The following is a 16,920-nucleotide window of genomic DNA, read 5'->3' on the forward strand; positions in this document are numbered from 1 at the left end:
CTGTGTTCTTTTGGACATGCTATCTACCAAGTACAATTGGCTACTGCAGATGACATACAAATTAAGGTGTGCTAATAAGCTCACTGTGTAGTAGAGGTCAACAAAAAGGTCAAAATGAAATATTACTGTGTACTAAGAGCAATTTGTAATAGTAGCCGAGAGAGAGGGCAATCAATACATGTTGGAAGATTTGCGGATGACTTCCTGGAGCAGGTGAAGTCTTAAGTGAAACTAGAAAAATGGAAAGTCTTATCCCAGGCACAAGAGCAAGGACCTGCAGTAACGGACTGAAGAGCATTACTAACGCTAACGTGTGATTTGGAAAATGAGAGTTTAGAATTCACAATAGCAATGCACCCAAAAATAGTAAATCCTAATGGCATATGAAGATCTTACGTTATTGCAAGCTCTGTGCCGTGCTAGCTTATTCACATTACTTTATTTCAGGTCAATCTCACATTTTTGTATCTCATATTTCTATATCTACCCAATATACAGCCGCAGGAACTGAGATTACTTGAAATACCCAAAGGAATCAAAAGCAATTCTTAGATTTCTAGTTTGGGAATATCATAGGAGTGACTGAGATTTCATATTTTTTCAAATCTTCTGTATATGGGGATTTTTGTTAATTTATTGAGCTATAATGACCACATCATACAACTCCAATCACAAGAAGGCTTGAGCAGTCATCTCCACCATCAACTTTGCAACCTTTTCTTCCTTCTTGAAGCCATTAATATTGACTCCTCATTCCCCCCACCCTCCCCTTCTATGGCCACAGGCAACCATCAATCAATAGCTATTATCTTCATAATTTCACCCATCCCAGTTTCCCTATACAGATAAACATACAAACCAGGGCAAACAACAAATAAGAATGCAGCAACAATGACCATATAAATCAAGTAAAGACATCAATCTAAGGGAAAACAGAATATTTAAAATTTAGAATAAATTGGATCCAGAAGGATATCAAATTACAAGGTGTTACATTACAGCCTAAATGCAGCTGTTAGAGCCCATTTTGTAATGCTTTTTGTCTGCTATTAGAGCTGTTAGCCTTCCTACCCTATGTGCATTGGATATTCACAAGGGACTCGGGGACACTGTAAATGGATTTGAGGCTCTCACTACCATCCATAACTTCCTAAACCAGGTGTTTAGAATTTAAGCTCTGGTACCATTCCCTCCTCCAGGTTTGGATCATATTATTTGCAATCATTGAATCACCATGGCTATTGTGCTTCTTCCATGTGGGCTTAGCTAACTCCTCACTTACTTGGTTGCTTGTTTTGAGACAATCCTTTAAGGCTCCAGCCAGGATTTTCCATGAAAGCCACGCACCATCTGATTTCTTCACCAATTTGCTCTGGCATCTGTGTCGTCCCCAATGATCTCCTCATGAGAATAAGTACAAGGCCGAACCCTGTCATAAGAACTAGTTGTTCTCATATTAGGACTATAATCAAGTGAGAGTTCAAAATCCATTCATCGAACTATGGTTTCTATAAGCCCTGGTTGTCTTTTGGTGACATCATTGTCATTTTACTGTAGTTCATCATAGATCTTCCCCATGGAGCTTAAGGTAACTCCATTGATAGTCGTATTCTTTTAGTCAATGATGAAGCACTGTTGAACAAAGGATTTTATACATATGTAGGACTTCTTATCAGGCTCCAGTACATGAACTGTTAAGTAATATGTCTTCAAAATGGGGTGACTAGACACTAGTTACACATGTGAAAATAGGGCAATACTTTCAGTAACTGCCATTGATGAGGGGAGTACCATGCCTGGTAGGCTAATGGATATACATAGGATTTTTTTCATCAACTTATTTCAAAACAAAACATTTATATTGAGCTGATTGGACTCCAGATGATCCATATGTAACAAAGTAAAGTGTTCCATCGAGGACCTTGCTTAGCTATAAACTTGAAGGTAGAAACTAGTCTGGATTTTCTCCTGTAGCACTACTGGGTGAGCCTCAACAGTCAGTCATTAGATGAATGCGTGTTGTTGTTCTATGCCTCGGCGTTGTGTTGTCTCCCATTCATAGCAGCCCTACGTATAACAGAAGTGCTACCTAGTCCCAGGTCACCCCACAAGCATTGCTATTGGAGCCTGTTGTTGCAGCCAGTATGCCAGCCTATCTCATTGAAGGTCTTCCTGTTTCACTGACGCTGTATGTTACCAAACATGAGGTGCTTCTTCAGAGACGTGCTTCCCGCTAGCATGGGCATGACTGCATGAGACAGAGTCTCAACAACCTCACTTCTCAGGAGCATTCTGCCAACACAGATTGATTCCTTCTCCTGGTGGATTGTGGGATATTCGAGCTTCTCCATCAGCACCACAATTCAAAGGCATCAGTGATTTTTCAGTCTTCTTTATAGTCAGTGTTCAGCTTTCACATGGATTTGAAGGGACTGGCAATAGCATGACTTGGGTCAGACACAGCTAGTCCTCAGAGTGATAGGTTAGCTCTCCAACACTTTGAAGAAGTTTCTCTTGGCAGATTTTCCCGAGGTAGTAGGTAGTGGGGTGCTTTGACTGCTGCTCCCATGAGTGTTAATTGTGGAGCCAAGTGACGTAAAGGACACCCATGTTTTCTCTGTTTGCCATGGTGCTACATTGGGATCTGATTGTGAGGATTTTTGTTTCCTTTACATTGAGTTATCAGCCATACTGAATGCTGCAGTCAGTCCTTTCACCAAACAAGCCTGCACTGGCTGCAGATTACAGGTTGTTACTGAGCCTTCCTCCAATCCCGAGGCCTTATTCGTCTTACAGTCTAGCTTCTCCGATTATCTGCCCAACATAAAGATTGGGTAAGTCAGCAGAAACACTCCAACACACACCTTTCCTAATTTTAAACCACACAATGTCCCCTTGGAGCCCGGGTGGCCTCTTAACTGCCATCTAGTCAATTCTGGGTCCTAGAGAGTCTGTCTGCACGGATAGAACTGCCCCTGTGGGCTTCGGGGACTGTCAGTCTTTACAGGAGTCAGAAGGCTCGGGAGTCTCCCTAGGAGTGCTGGTGATTTGGAACAACTGACCTTGCTGGTTTGTGGTTACAAAGGCCGCAGTTCAAACCCTTCAGCCACTCCGAGGCCATCTCCTCTCATAAAGATGGACAACCTCGGAGACATTAGTGAGGAGTTTCACACTGGCCTAAGGATCAGAACCGACTCCATGGAAGTTGTTGTCCTTTTCTTTAGCACCCCCTTGTTCTGTTTGAACAAGTAACTGCTACTTGATCTATATATGCAGAAGCACCATAAGTATTCTCGAATCTTCCTTCTTTACAGTGTTATAAATAGCTGGCTATGATCCACGCAGGTGAATACCTTACATACTCAATAAAACACAGAACACCATGAGCCAGGTTCACAGGGGTGTGTAGAGCAGGGACAGTGTGTAAAGGGGGTGTAAGAAGTGGGGTGTAACAGCCCATTTGGGTCTGTGACAGTAGGGGCTGGTCACCTGGAAAGTGTGGAATATAAGGGAGACTTCCACATTGCTCTGTGCGTAAGGCTGCTGTCTTGAGTTGCTGCTTGCACGAGTTCCAAGTGAAGTGCTGCATCACGTCAGCCACTGATTCACCAGTCTGTCTCCTCTCTGGCCACTTTGTTTGGCTGCTTCTCCACATTGGTACTCAATCCATTTCTCTATCACCCCCCCCCAAAAAAAAAACCTCAAGAGTTCTAGGATTATTGTCCCTTTCTATTTCAGTTAGTCTCTTGGGTCTTTATAGTGTGCGCAGTGTGTCTGCTTAGTTTGCCACCTTGCTGGAGTAGTATTTTTTAAAAAGAAGGAGAAAAAAACAAATATACAAGCATTTCTGTTATTCTCTTCTTTCCGCCAACATCCATCTGACATCAGCAATGATGCTCCTCACTCCACATCCTCTTCTCAGTTCAACTTGAATTTTTAATTGCCACAGCAGTTTTTCTATTTTCAGCAAAACACTAACTGTGTGCTTTTTAGAAGCCCTGTTATTGTAGTGGTTGCGTATTGGGCTGTGATCTCCAAGGTCCCAAGTTCAAAGCCACCAGCAGCACCAAGGAAGAAAGAGGGCTTGTCTACCCCAGTAAAGGGTCACAGTCTTGGAAACTCGCAGGGGCAGTTCTCCTCTACCCTAGAGTCACTGTGAGTTGGAATCGACGTGGTGGTCGTGAGTTAGGAGGGTTTTTATGTGCTCAATTTAGATCATTTCACATTCTATTGGGTCACTGTTCTTCAGTATGGGCCTGTATATGGATCTCCCCTAATTGGCTGGCCAGGCTGCTGCCTTTCAAACTTCTTGGCGTAACTGAATGAGATCTATTTATTGATTCCTGACGTCTAGCTTTTCCACCAAAGGTTTAAGTATAGCTTGGATTTCTTCCTTCAATACCTCCACTCTTGATCATATACTACTTCTTGAAATTACTGACTAGGTTGATTTTTGTTTTGCTTTCCTATACGATGAATCTGTATATTACTTTCATCTTATTTTGATGTTTTCTTCATTGTTCAAAATATTTTCCATAGAATCTTTCAATATTGCAACTGAGACATGAATATTTTCTTGAGATATGCCTAGAGTGTTTTTCCCTTTTGACTTTCTAATTCCTGGTCTTTGATCTTTGCATATTTCATTAAAATATTTGACTTAGTCTTTTCAAGACTTCTTTTTAAATATCTTCAGTGCTTTTACTCTATCATGTCTTCTGTTTGCTGTAGCCATTCGACAGTCAACAGACAGTTTCAGAGTCTCTTCTGATATCCATGTGGGTTAACAAAGGGTTGCAATGGAACAAGCATTTGTGCTACCCAGATTTTGGTCTTTTGGACCACTATGTTTTATAGGTATATTGTTAATTAATTATTTAGCTAAGTTTAGGGGACTTTACTCCAAAGTCACTAACCAGAACTTAAGTTTCTATGAAGACTCTCATGTTGGAATGTTTGCATGATTATATCTGTTATACATCAAAGTTGCAGCCTTACTCTTTAAAGTATTTATATTTAGCACCTTAACTTTAAAAATTAACATCATACCGTATAATTGAAATATTCTTATTTTCAATATTCCCCATTAATTTCCTACTTTCCAATTCTATAGCATTAATTTTTAGTCTTAAATTAGTGGTGTTTGTCTCTTTCACAATCTCAGACTAGTACTCTGATACCCTGTTTCTTTCTCTTTTGAATCCTGAATGCTTAGAATTCTATTTTTGTGAAATAAAATTGGCACATTGTTTAAAATCCTTGATACTTAATATTCTTTGTTCCATCATTTTGCCTATGAAAATTCCAATAATAAAAGATGGAAACATATGGATATTTTAGATAGATTACACACACACTTTGAAGTATCATAATGCATACTCTATCTATGGATATTACACATTTTCTTCATAGTTTTCAAAACAAGTAATTTTATAAAGCTTCACTTGAATTGAGAAAAAGCTTTAGGGTCTAGTAGGTGTATGATATTGCTGAGGTGCAGTAAAGAATACAAAAATGAGTGGAGCTCTCAACATGCATTAAAGGATTTTTACAATTGAACAGATCTGGGGAGATTATGGATAGATTTTTGAATTGCATTGAAATAGGCATTGAAGTATCAGTAGGCTATAAGTCATTTTGTATAAAGGAAATAATATGGAAGTGGAAAAAATTAAAAGGCTGCATCTCTGGAATACACAATCACTAATTTTGCCTTGGTAGAGAGTGGGTAAATAAATTCAAAATTAAGTAAATTCAGGGCTATGTTATGTAAACTTGATAATTTCCAGCAGAAACTGTTAAGAATCCACTTTCCATCTGAAAATGCAAATGTAAAACCCAAACTAAATGCTAGGCCATTTCCACTCCTTATAGGAGCAGGCTGCCTCAGTTCTCTTCAGAGCAGTTGGTGGGTTCAAACAGGTGACATTGAGGTTACTGGCTCATTGAGTAACCCCCATTCCACCAAGATTCTTAATGCAAACAGCGTCAGACTCATGGCCATCCAGTTGGTTCTGACTCAGTGATCCTACAGAACAGGGAAGAACTGCCCTTTGGGTTTCTGAGATTTTTACTCTTTATTGGAGTAGAAAGCCTCATCTTACTCTGGCTTAATGGCCGGTGGGTTTGAACTGCTGTCCTTGCACTAGGCCACCAGGGCTCGTAATGCAAATATAGTAGGATGAAATTCAGAGTGCAGAATCTAGAGCCCGGTAAGCCAGAAAGAAACAAGGCTCTTGCGTTGTGTCAATAGAGAGAGGAGTATTGCTTTTGAAAGAGAGATTGTCCAGCAGACCTGAGCCGTATTTGTCAATGGGTTGGAATTGATAGGAAGAAAAGACTCCCAAGTTTCTGCCCTTGTGTAATAAATGGTGAGAGTGATGATACAGCCAGAAATGGGGACCTGAGCTGGAGCAGAACCTAGTTTTACAGAGAAGGCTAATCCTCTGATGCTGACGCCCAATAAAATAAACCAAGTTTCTGATCTGATGAAGCTTGTAGTGTAATGGGAAAGAAAACGGAAACAAACACCTGCCTTACCAAATAAGATCATTTCAGAGAGAAGTGATGAGACGGGCCCAAGTAAAATGAAGTGTTGCAACTTGGACCTCGCTTTCAGAAGATGACAGTGGGAGTTGAGTGGCAAGGAGAGGGGAGAATGTTCCTAAAAGATCAAGGAATGAGTTCAGAAGTCCTAAATTAGGGCTGAGTTTGTTGTGTTCGGAGATAACAAATACCACTGTGCCTGTCTAGCACACAGTGAGGAAAGGGCACGTTAAAGAAATGAGACCGAAGTTGGCAGCAGTCAGGTCAGGCCGGTCTTTGTTGGCCTTGTAGAGTTTGGTTTAATTATAGGTCAATTTAACGGCAAAGAGAGTTTTGAGAAGCAGGGGGTTGTGTGGAAGGTTGTGTGTGTGACATGATATGATCCCTGAAGCTGGGATTATGGCTGAGAGGCTTGAGGGAGCAACTGGAGGAGAGACTCTTGGTAAGTATCTCAATGTATTTGAACAGCTAAGAAGACAGAGAAAGGTCAAAAAGGTAGGATGTGAGATGACATAGTGCTAATGCACAGTCCCCAAGAGAGGAGGAGGTTTCAGAAAGGAAGGAGTGGTGTAATGAAGCCAAGTGTTAAATGAGACCAAAGGTTGAAGAGGCAGTGGTCTAAGATCATGGCGCTATAATTAGAAGTATCATATCATTTCCCACAAAATGGTAGATTCAATTTTGACTACTTAGTGATAAAAAAAATTTAGACCAACACTGTACGCTTCTTGATAACTTGGCATTGATATTTATATATAGATGATAAATAGAAATTTTAATGTGGGACCTGGATCCATGCTAGTAAACATTAAAGGAACATCTTTGTAAAATTAGGTATATTTCTATTTGGTGATGTACCGGTTCTACTTGGGGCTGTGATCCACAAGGTCAGCTGTTCAAAACCATCAATACGCTCCATGGGAGAAAAACCTGGGCTTTATACTCCTGTAAAATGTTATAGTCTCAGAAGCTCACAGGGACAGTTCTATCATATCCTATAGGATTTCTATGAGTTGGCACCAACTCGGTGGCAGTAATATTTCTATTTGTTTAATGCAATGGTTTCTTCTAAAATCTTACGATTCATATTTAGAAAACGGTTCCTATATGATTCTATCTGTTCCTATGGAATCTCTCCAGAAAGAACTCTTGAAAATGAAAGGGTCAGGGAAAAGAAAGATACGCCTAAAGTCTACCAGGCGCTTACTAACCCACTGCCATCTGGTGGATGCTGACTCGTAGTGACTCTCTACAGTGTTCTGAAGCGGCCAGTCCTCGCAAAACCAGATAGCCTCCTTTTCCTCCCACCCTTGTGGTTGGCAGTCCGGTGATGATCCAAAGGCTACTAGACATTGGTAATACAGAAATATATAACATGTGAATCTCTGAGCTTCTAGCTCTACTCTGTCTCCTGTGGAAGAAATTAAGCAAGGAGAATTGCTCTTGTTAGATGCCATCAAGTGGGTTCTGACTTACAGCTACCCTGTGTGCAAGAGAGGGAACCACCACCCTGCCCTGGGCCATCCTCACAGTTGTTCTCATGTGTGGGCCTCGTGTAAAAGCCATGATGTCAATCCATTCTCTCAGCGGGCCTTATTCTTTTTTGCTGCCCCTCCACGTTGCCAAGCATGATGTCCTTCTCCAGGGACCGGTGCCTCCTGACAACATATAACAAGTTTATAAATCCATGTCTCATTGTCCTTGCCTCTAAGGAGCATTCTGGCTGCACTGCTTCCAAAACATCAATTTATGCTGTTGGCCTAAATGGTACTTTCAATTTTCTTTGGCAGCATCACAGTTCAGAGACATTGATTCTCCTTCTGTGTTCCTTACTATAGTGTTCAAACTTCACATGCATATGGAGGCCTTTGGAAATACCATGACTTGAGTCAATTGCACCTAAGTCCTCAAAGTAGCATCTGTGTTTTCCCACTCTCTATAGGTCTTTGTACTAGATTTGCCCAGCACAATGAGTCTTTTGAGCTCTTGACTATTGCCTCCATGAACACTGATTGTGGATACAAGCAAGGCAAAATCTTTGACAACTGTTACCTTTTTCCATTTATCCTTGGTCCAGTTGTGAGTTTTTTGGTCATCTTGACATTGAGTTGTCATCCAAACTCAAGGTTGGCATTCTTGAACTTCATCAGCAAATGCTTCAAGTCCTCTTCACTTTCAGCATGCAAGATTATGTCATCTGCTTATGAAAGGTTGTTAGTAAACCTTCCTCTGATTGTGATGCCATATTATTCTTCAATAATTTTGGTGAGAGGACACAACCCTGATTCACACCTTTCCTGATTTTAAACCATGCAATGTTCTTTTGTTTTGTTTGCAAAACTGCTTCATGATGTATGGACAGGCTCAATGAGCACAATGAAGTGTTCTGGAATCTCCAATCTTCCATGCATAGTTTGTTATGATCCACACAGTTGGATGACTTTGCATAGTCAAGGAAACATTGAGTGAGGGAAAGGGAGTGCAATACCGTGCCCCCACCCCCACCCCCACCCCCGAACAAAAGCAAAAGCGACTCACTGTCATCGAGTCCATTCTGAAAAAGGGGCATTTGGACTGGAGAGAACTTCAAATGAAAGAAGGCGTAAGTGGATATGTAAAAAATGAGTCATAGTTAGAATATAATGTACTTTAATCATATCTACAAAGCACCTAAAGAGCCACACGTAGACACATCGACAAGTCAAACTGACCATCAGAGAGTTTTCCAGAAAAGAGATAAGCATATCATGTAAATGTAATATATCTTATAATAGTGATTGCAATAATAAATTTGAATGTTATATTATCTTTTAAACATATAAATACTTATTAATAACTATTAAATAATATTCCTAATCTTATGTTGCCTTATTTATGTTTTCTAAGAAGGTCTTGTGGCAGGCATAGCTCTCTGCAGGAAAAAGACCTCCGCTCATGTAACAAGTTAGAATCGTGGAAACCCACAGAAGCAGTTCTCTTCTGCCCAGAGGGTCACTGTTTGTAGGCATTGGCTCAGTGAAAGTGAATTGAGTTACAGTGCCTTCTTTAGTTTTATGGTATTTAATTTCTATAATATTCCTCTGAGTATTTTTAATGCTTGAGATGCCATATATGATTTTAACCATTAATAAAAAGAAAATTATGAACTTTTCCTTGAAATCGCTTGTACAAGTCTACGTATTTTAGCAAATCTTCCTAATATCCTAAAATTAAACATGTAAAAATGAGATAAGAATATGGATGAGTTAAATATTCATTGTAATTATTATATTTACAGGATGAGACAAATACACTCATTTTTAAATTCTATTATCAATGTAAACTCATGAATTTAATTTCTATTGCATGATTTATTTTTATAGGTAAGAAGACTTTAATGAAAGAAAATGTAGCTTTAGCTTCAACAATCTTAGCATCTAGAAGGAAGTATTTGTTTTTAAACAGAATGTGAGATAGGCAATAAACTTTGTTAGATCAAAGTCAGATGCCGAAAAAAAAAGGAACAGCAGGGCAATGGGAAATAAGATAAAACGGGATGAAACTAGGCAGAATAAAATAAATGCTTTATAGATGGGAGTAATATGCTGTTTAAACACAGGTTTTAATGGAGTAAACCTTTAATAAAATGAGGCTTTAAAAAGTCAGTAACATTGATTTGGAAAAGTTCAGAATAATGAAGAAATTTGTGGTGGTTATTAATCTATGTTGAATTAAGAGGTTATACAATAGATTCTTTGATTTCTCCATATCTTAATTTGAAATTAAATTAAATTTAAAAAGACAAAATTCATAATCCCAGCTTTTAAGAAACATGCATCAAGAAAAAAATTTCTTTAATTTCCTTCCCCTCAAACCCCACTGCCATTGAGTCCCCAACTCTCGCTGTTCAGTAATAGTTGTTAGATGGCATCAAGTCGATTCTCATTCACTGAGAGTCCAATGTCATACTTAACGGAATGCGATGCTTCCCAGTCCCTCACCATTCTCACAGTCCCTGCTATGCTTGAGCCGATTATTGCAGTTACGGTATCCATCCATCTAGACGTGGCCTTCCTCGTTTTCAGTAACCCTCTACTTACGAAGCATGAAGTCCTTCCTGATACCATAGTCAAAGAATTTGTAATGAAGTCCAGCATGATCAGATGCATTCTGGCTATGCTTTATCCAAGACAGAATTGTTCTTCGGTCTTGGATAAAATGGAAATGTATCCGTTCTTCTTCAGTCTACCTTACTCGTTGCCAGATTTCATGTGCATATGAGGCAATTGAAAATATAGCTGAGGTCAGGCTCACCATAGTTTTCAAAATGACATCTTTGTCTTGTATCTTTTCAAAGAGGCCCTCTACAAAAGATTTGCCCCGCCCCCCAACCCTCCTTTTTTGCTTAACTACTTCTTCCAGACTGTGGAATGAAAAGTGAAATACATGAGAACCTCCACATTTTCTCCATTTACCTGAATATTGCTTTTTGGTTTGGTTATACGGATTTTTGTTTTCTCTGTATTGGGACTTAATGCATAGTGTGCTCATTTATCTTTGGCAGTGAGGGCCTCAAGTCCTCTTTTCTCCGCGAGGAAGGTTGGGCCATCTCCTTACTGCAGGTTGTTGATGAGAATTCCGCCAAGCCTGCTGCGGCGTTCCTCTTCAGAGCGCCCATCTTCTCAGGGTGTGTGTTTAGTGTAGAGACAGAGAAGTAGGTCGAAAAGAAACAACTCTGACACATCGTTCTGGATTGGAAAGCTTGAATGAATGCCTTTTGTGCTCCTCACAATCGATGCTATTTAGGGATGGTGGCGATCCTCACAGTTGAATCCCTATGCGGTATCAATAAAACAAAAGGGTACGTCTTGCTGCTATTCTGACAGCATCCCCAAGAATATCCCTAGTACAAGGCCCCGTATGAATCTGGCTTATGTTTCTGGTACTGCCACAACCATTGTTCAGTTTCTCCATCAAAATGTGATTGTGTGTGACATGAATAATATTGTATGACACTGTCCACATTCAGTTGAATCACCTTTTTCTGAAATGGATATATGCACAGGTCTCTTCTTGTTGGTTTGCCAGGTCGTCCTAATTTCTTGTCATAAACAAGGGAGTGTTTCCAATGTTGCATCCATTTGTTTAGGTTTCTTACTTAGCATCCTGCCAGTTTCTACAGCCTACGTGTTCCATGTCTTCTTCAGTGAAGCTTAGACTTCCCCTTCAATTTCATTGGCTCTAAAAGTAGGTTTCCTCCTGAGATAGTTGATAGTTATAAAGTCAGCTCATTGTAGTCCTTCCGTCTTCATTGACGTCTCCTTCATTGTTCAATAGTTTGCCTATAGAATTCTTCGCTATTGAGACTCTGGCTTGGCGATTTCTTTGGTTCTTTTGACTTGCAAACTGTGAAGCATGCTCTTTCGTTTGGGTTTTTTGACTCCAGGTCTGTGCACCATTCATTATAACACTTTCCGTTGTCTCCACAAGACACCCTGTGGACTTTTTGTTCATCTGTTTTCCCTCATCCTCTCTTCCATTCACCTTAGCTATTCTGCTTTCAAGAGCAAGTTTCAGGTGCTCTTCTGACATTTCCTTTTTAATTACCTTAAATTGGAACGGAAGAAGGTGATTATTTTAGAGGTAAATGAGCATACTAGAACTTGTTAGTTGTATTTTACTATCAATAATATATGGGCATGATTTGGTAAGTATTTATTTTAAAACCAAAGACAAATCCATGTATTTTTTTAAAGATTTATTTTCATTTGAAGTTAGACATCATACAAGCACATCCAAATTGTGAAATATATTTGAGGCATAATTTAACTACTTAAACTTGAATGATGAATCTATTAATATGTTGTTTGACATATACTATATAGTGATCATCTTCCAAAGACTATTTTAATCAAAATATTAAAAATAAGCTGGGATCTCATTCAAACAGTTAATTCCAGCTGCCTTTTGTTGTAATATATCACGAATTATCTCTCTGATGGATGGGTAGCCAAATGCAGATAAAATTAGCTTTGCAGTCATTCATTTTAAATTGCTCTCGAATCATTTGGAAGTAAATTCCATTTCAGAAGAATATGCTTCAAGTCTCAAGACAAAGAGATAATGGCCCTATATTTTATGATATAAGCAATAACAGTATAAGTCTTAAGATTCAGAAATATAGAAACTTATAGATTAACTTCATGAAAATTAAAGCTTGATATATAGCAATAAAACCAGCAATCTAAAGCTGCCTGATTGATGTTCTTAGCATGATATTTTCCTGTCAAAATCAGGTGGAATGAATGTCTATAAAAATAATACATGGTATGGAGCTTTCTCCTCTTGTATGTAAAAGAAAAATCAAGTGGTTATATGAGATAACAGGGAACGTGTGCCTTCTTTGAGGAGTAAGTCTCAAAGGAAATGCTGAGATTTACCTGATATTCAGATCAAAAGGAATATCGTTATTGAGCAGTGGTAGAAAGTGGAAAATTAAGTCAGAGTTGGGGAGGATAAAATGAATAAAAATGTTACATCTGAATCGAAAAGTCACTTTCAACTTCAAGCAAACGCTAAATTCAATGTAGAGAATAACAGCAAGTTTTGAAATTCTGCAGTTAGTTCGAATAAATTAATGTGGAAAACTTGTTTATCTAATTAGTTAGTCTGAAGCCATCAATATCAAGAGTTAGCATTTCCATTTATACAAAACATAACCATTTAGAAAAATATGATATATTAAAAAGAGTTCCATCCAAAATTGCTTTTCACAGATTGGGTTCCTGGTATCACCCTGAAGTCTCCTTTAAAAGACCTCGTGTACAAAAGCAAGCCCAGTTGTTCATTGGTTTCATGTCATATCAACCATATGTGTCAGAATAGAACTATGTTTGAAAAACCTGTGTTTTCACAAACTGATTTATTTCAGAAATAGGTTGCCATGCCTGTTTCCTAGGTGACACGGGAAGAACTTGAAACTCTAACTTCTGTGTTAGCAGCCAGGGGAATAAACTCTTTGCACCACCCAGGGGGCGGGGGAAAAAAAAAGACAGTTTCAGATATTTATATTAAGAAATAACATGGTAAGATGATGTTCGCACTGATCCCCCTAGTGAAAAATCAAATTGTAATTTTATAGCTTTGAGTTTCAAGGCATGATCTTAAGAGTATTAGAAAGCTGAGTGATGTCTATAGTAAAAGGAACCGCATGCTACGAACTGCACTTAGTAAGCCTATCAGTTCAAGGTAGAATTTCAGACTTTCTTACCGCCAGGTTTTCCACATTCCTCTAGTGCCCTCAGGAGAAAGAAAGATCTACTTCCCAAAATTAGCCAATGAAAGACCTATGAATCACAGAGGCCCCTTCTGCAGCTGCGTATGGGGTGGTAGAAAACCATGCCGTTGTACATGCGTTCACCTTGACGTGAGGGCCATCTCAGTGGACGGTAACAACACCAACCATGTGCTTGGCAGAATGCTAGGACTTTAAAGGATAAAAATGAACAATGATATAGTCCCCATTTTCAGAGAGCTCTTATAATAGTGTTAAGCATGTGTTACCCCTCTCTAGTCCTTTGAAAATTGGTATTAGTTGCGCAGAATTGGTTGCATAGACTGAAATATATAAAAATGTATATATATAAAATATTTTTTATATAATATATATTACATAATAAAATATTTGTATACTATATATTTAAAATTATACATATGATATATATAAGTAAGTATACAAAAAATGAATGCAATGTGATCAAATATTCATTTAGAAAAATTAGAATCTGCAGATGATCATGTATTTGCATACTAATGCAGCCTAAGTGAAAAATTAAGTAATCAGAAATTGTCCATTATTAATTTGATTAAAAAAGAATTGACTTGCTTGATTTTTCAAACTACATTGTGGAAAATAAAATTTTAAAGTAAATTTCATAAAAGGGCAATTCCTAAAATACCACCCTCTCTGAAAATGAATGCTGACATTGACATTTTTGTGTAGAGCAAGCCTCAGAAGGTGTTGTCTCACGAGATCTAACTTGATGGTGGGAGAGTTATTATCGGGGGCCAACGTCTATGTTCGGGCGTGATAGCCAGGCCATCTGTTGCAGTTGGAGAATGAAAATGGCCCAACAGACTGAGCCACTGACAGTCGGCCTGCTTGCATTTTTTCATCTCTCTCCCCTGTCTATCTAAATATATCTTGCTGACTCAAGCTCTTGAAAATTATCTTAAGCAATGCTGTTGTTGACACCTAACTTACCTGATGTGAATGCATACAAATGATACACTTGAACACACCATACTAGAGTACAAGAAGGAGACCTGGAGGCATAGAGGGTGAGTTCTCAGCCGCTAGGTTGGCAGTTCAAACTTACCAGCTATTCCACGATGTGAGACGTGTGACGTTTGTGATAGTCTGTTTCTGTAAAGATTACTCTCTCAGAAGTGATTTGAGACTCTTCCATTCTGCCCTCGAGGGTCTGTGTGCATCAGACCCACTTCCATGACCATACCATTTTTTGTTCGGGTACTTTGTTTTCCATAAGATATGTCAATAAACTGATACTAAGTTAAGATGTCTCTGTGGGTCAAATTTAAGAGATGGCTTCATACAGGAACTAGAATGAGATGTAGAAGAGACACTAGATTTATTTCACGAAGAATACATGTTGCCCTTGTCATTCAGAGCCTAGCAGTTGATTGGGAAGCGTAGGGACCTTATGCACACAGAATGAAACCCTGCCTGATCCTGCATCAGTCCATCTCTTTGAGGGTCTTCCACTCTTCCACTGCCCTTCTACATTACCAAGTATGCTGCTTTTTCCCAGGACTGATCCCTCCTGAAAGCATCCAAAGTATTTGAGACAAAACCTTGCCATCCTCGTGTCTAGGGGGCATTTGGCTATACTTCTTCCAAGACAGATTCATATGTTCTTTTGGCAGTCTGTGGTACTTACAACATTCTTTGCCAACACCATAATTCAAATTATACCGATTTTTCTTTGGCCTCCTTATTCAAAGTCCAACGTTCACATGTCTTTTCACATGCTGAGAGGCCTGGGGCGGGTGGCCGTGACCCCTGGGCTGGGTTGAACTGCGTGCTCTGCGAGCCCGAGCCATGGCCATTATGGTTTGCAAGCCATAAAGCATATGGAGCGTCAAGTAAAACAAAGTCTACCCAAATCTGCCTTCAGTGATGGCTATCACAGAGGTGGATTTGAACCCAAAATGACAAAACAGGAGGCGGCACTAATTCTGGGCGTAAGTCCTACTGCCAATAAAGGAAAAATAAGAGTTGCTCATCAACGAATTATGCTTTTACATCACCCAGGTAAGGGAAGATCCTTTTACAGAGCAGCCAAAATCAATAAAGCTAACGATGTGCTAGAAGGGCAAGCTAAAAAAATGAAGTAAATGTATGATGAATTTTGAAATACATAGTTTATAGATGAGCCTGACTTTTTATCATAAAATGCCTCAAAGCTAAAAGCAAAAAGCATCTCAGGGCTTGATCCAGGTGCACCTTAGCCCCAAAGTAACACCCTTGCGTTTCCAACACCTTAACGATTTACCCAACGCAGTGTACTGCTGCTGCCATGAGCATTGGATGCGCATCCAAGCAAGAGGAAATCCTGGATAAGTTTAATCTTTTCACCATTTGTCATGATGTTACTTAATGGTCTCCTTGCGAGGACCTTCGTTTTCTTTACACCGACTTGGCGCTTATTGAATATGGTAAATGGTATGCAATCATCTGGTATCTAGCACCCATTGGTTCTTCTAAAGGAGTCAGCTTTGCGGCTAAGGCTTTTAACATTTCACATACTTGAGGAAGTAATTATGAACTGCATATACACAATTTTCCATGTACATGCATACACCAATCATAAGACTGTGCAGTTGACCCTGTGCCTTCTTGGATAATAAGTCTTCAACAATGAGTTCGATCCTAACGATTGGGAAGCTGGCACAAGTGTTTCCTTCTGTTGTACAGAGGGTGACTATATATCCAGAATGACTCGGTGGCATCTTTCAACCTTCCATGGGATTTCGAGTTTGATATTTTGTGGTGCCATATTGATCAACAGCACTGTCTGTCATTGTGTTTACAGTAATCGCTTCCAAAAACAAGAAGAAGGAGAAGAATTGGTTAGATAAGGCCTTCATGACGTCAACTTCGTTCTGATCTGTCAATAGCTCGGTTCTTCAACCGCCTGTCTTTCTGAGCTATGTTTATTGAAGCTGGCTTGAGTGTTGTCGCATATTGACTAAAGAAGTGGTGAAGAAGGCTGATGGTGCCCAGCTATCGAGACCTATAGCGTCTGGGGACTTAAAGGCTTGAAAGTAAACAAGCGGCCATCTAGCCCAGAAGCAACAAAGCCCACATGGAAG

General features: G+C 39.3%; 2 protein-coding genes across 3 annotated transcripts in view; both read left to right on the forward strand.

The window, feature by feature from the left end:
• UNC5C (unc-5 netrin receptor C) overlaps positions 1-16,920 on the forward strand; it is a 457,437-nt gene that overhangs the window by 251,954 nt on the left and 188,563 nt on the right. The window lies entirely within an intron of this gene.
• LOC105978665 (mitochondrial import inner membrane translocase subunit TIM14-like) lies at positions 6,946-15,942 on the forward strand. The gene is made up of 2 exons (XM_045284308.1): positions 6,946-7,041; positions 15,676-15,942. Exons 1-2 carry the CDS (start codon positions 6,946-6,948, stop codon positions 15,940-15,942), a joined length of 363 nt encoding a protein of 120 aa, XP_045140243.1.

Source organism: Echinops telfairi, unplaced genomic scaffold (genome assembly GCF_000313985.2).
Source record: "Echinops telfairi isolate 266 unplaced genomic scaffold, ASM31398v2 ScPeMD7_7468;HRSCAF=8506_0, whole genome shotgun sequence".
NCBI lineage: Eukaryota > Metazoa > Chordata > Mammalia > Afrosoricida > Tenrecidae > Echinops > Echinops telfairi.

Coding starts and splice junctions, on each gene's coding strand:
- LOC105978665 (XM_045284308.1), top strand. CDS start 6,946: ATGGCTGAGAGGCTTGAGGGAGCAACTGGAGGAGAGACTCTTGGTAAG. Junction 7,042..15,675: donor GACAGAGAAAGGTCAAAAAG/GTAGGATGTGAG, acceptor CAAGCCATAAAG/CATATGGAGCGTCAAGTAAA.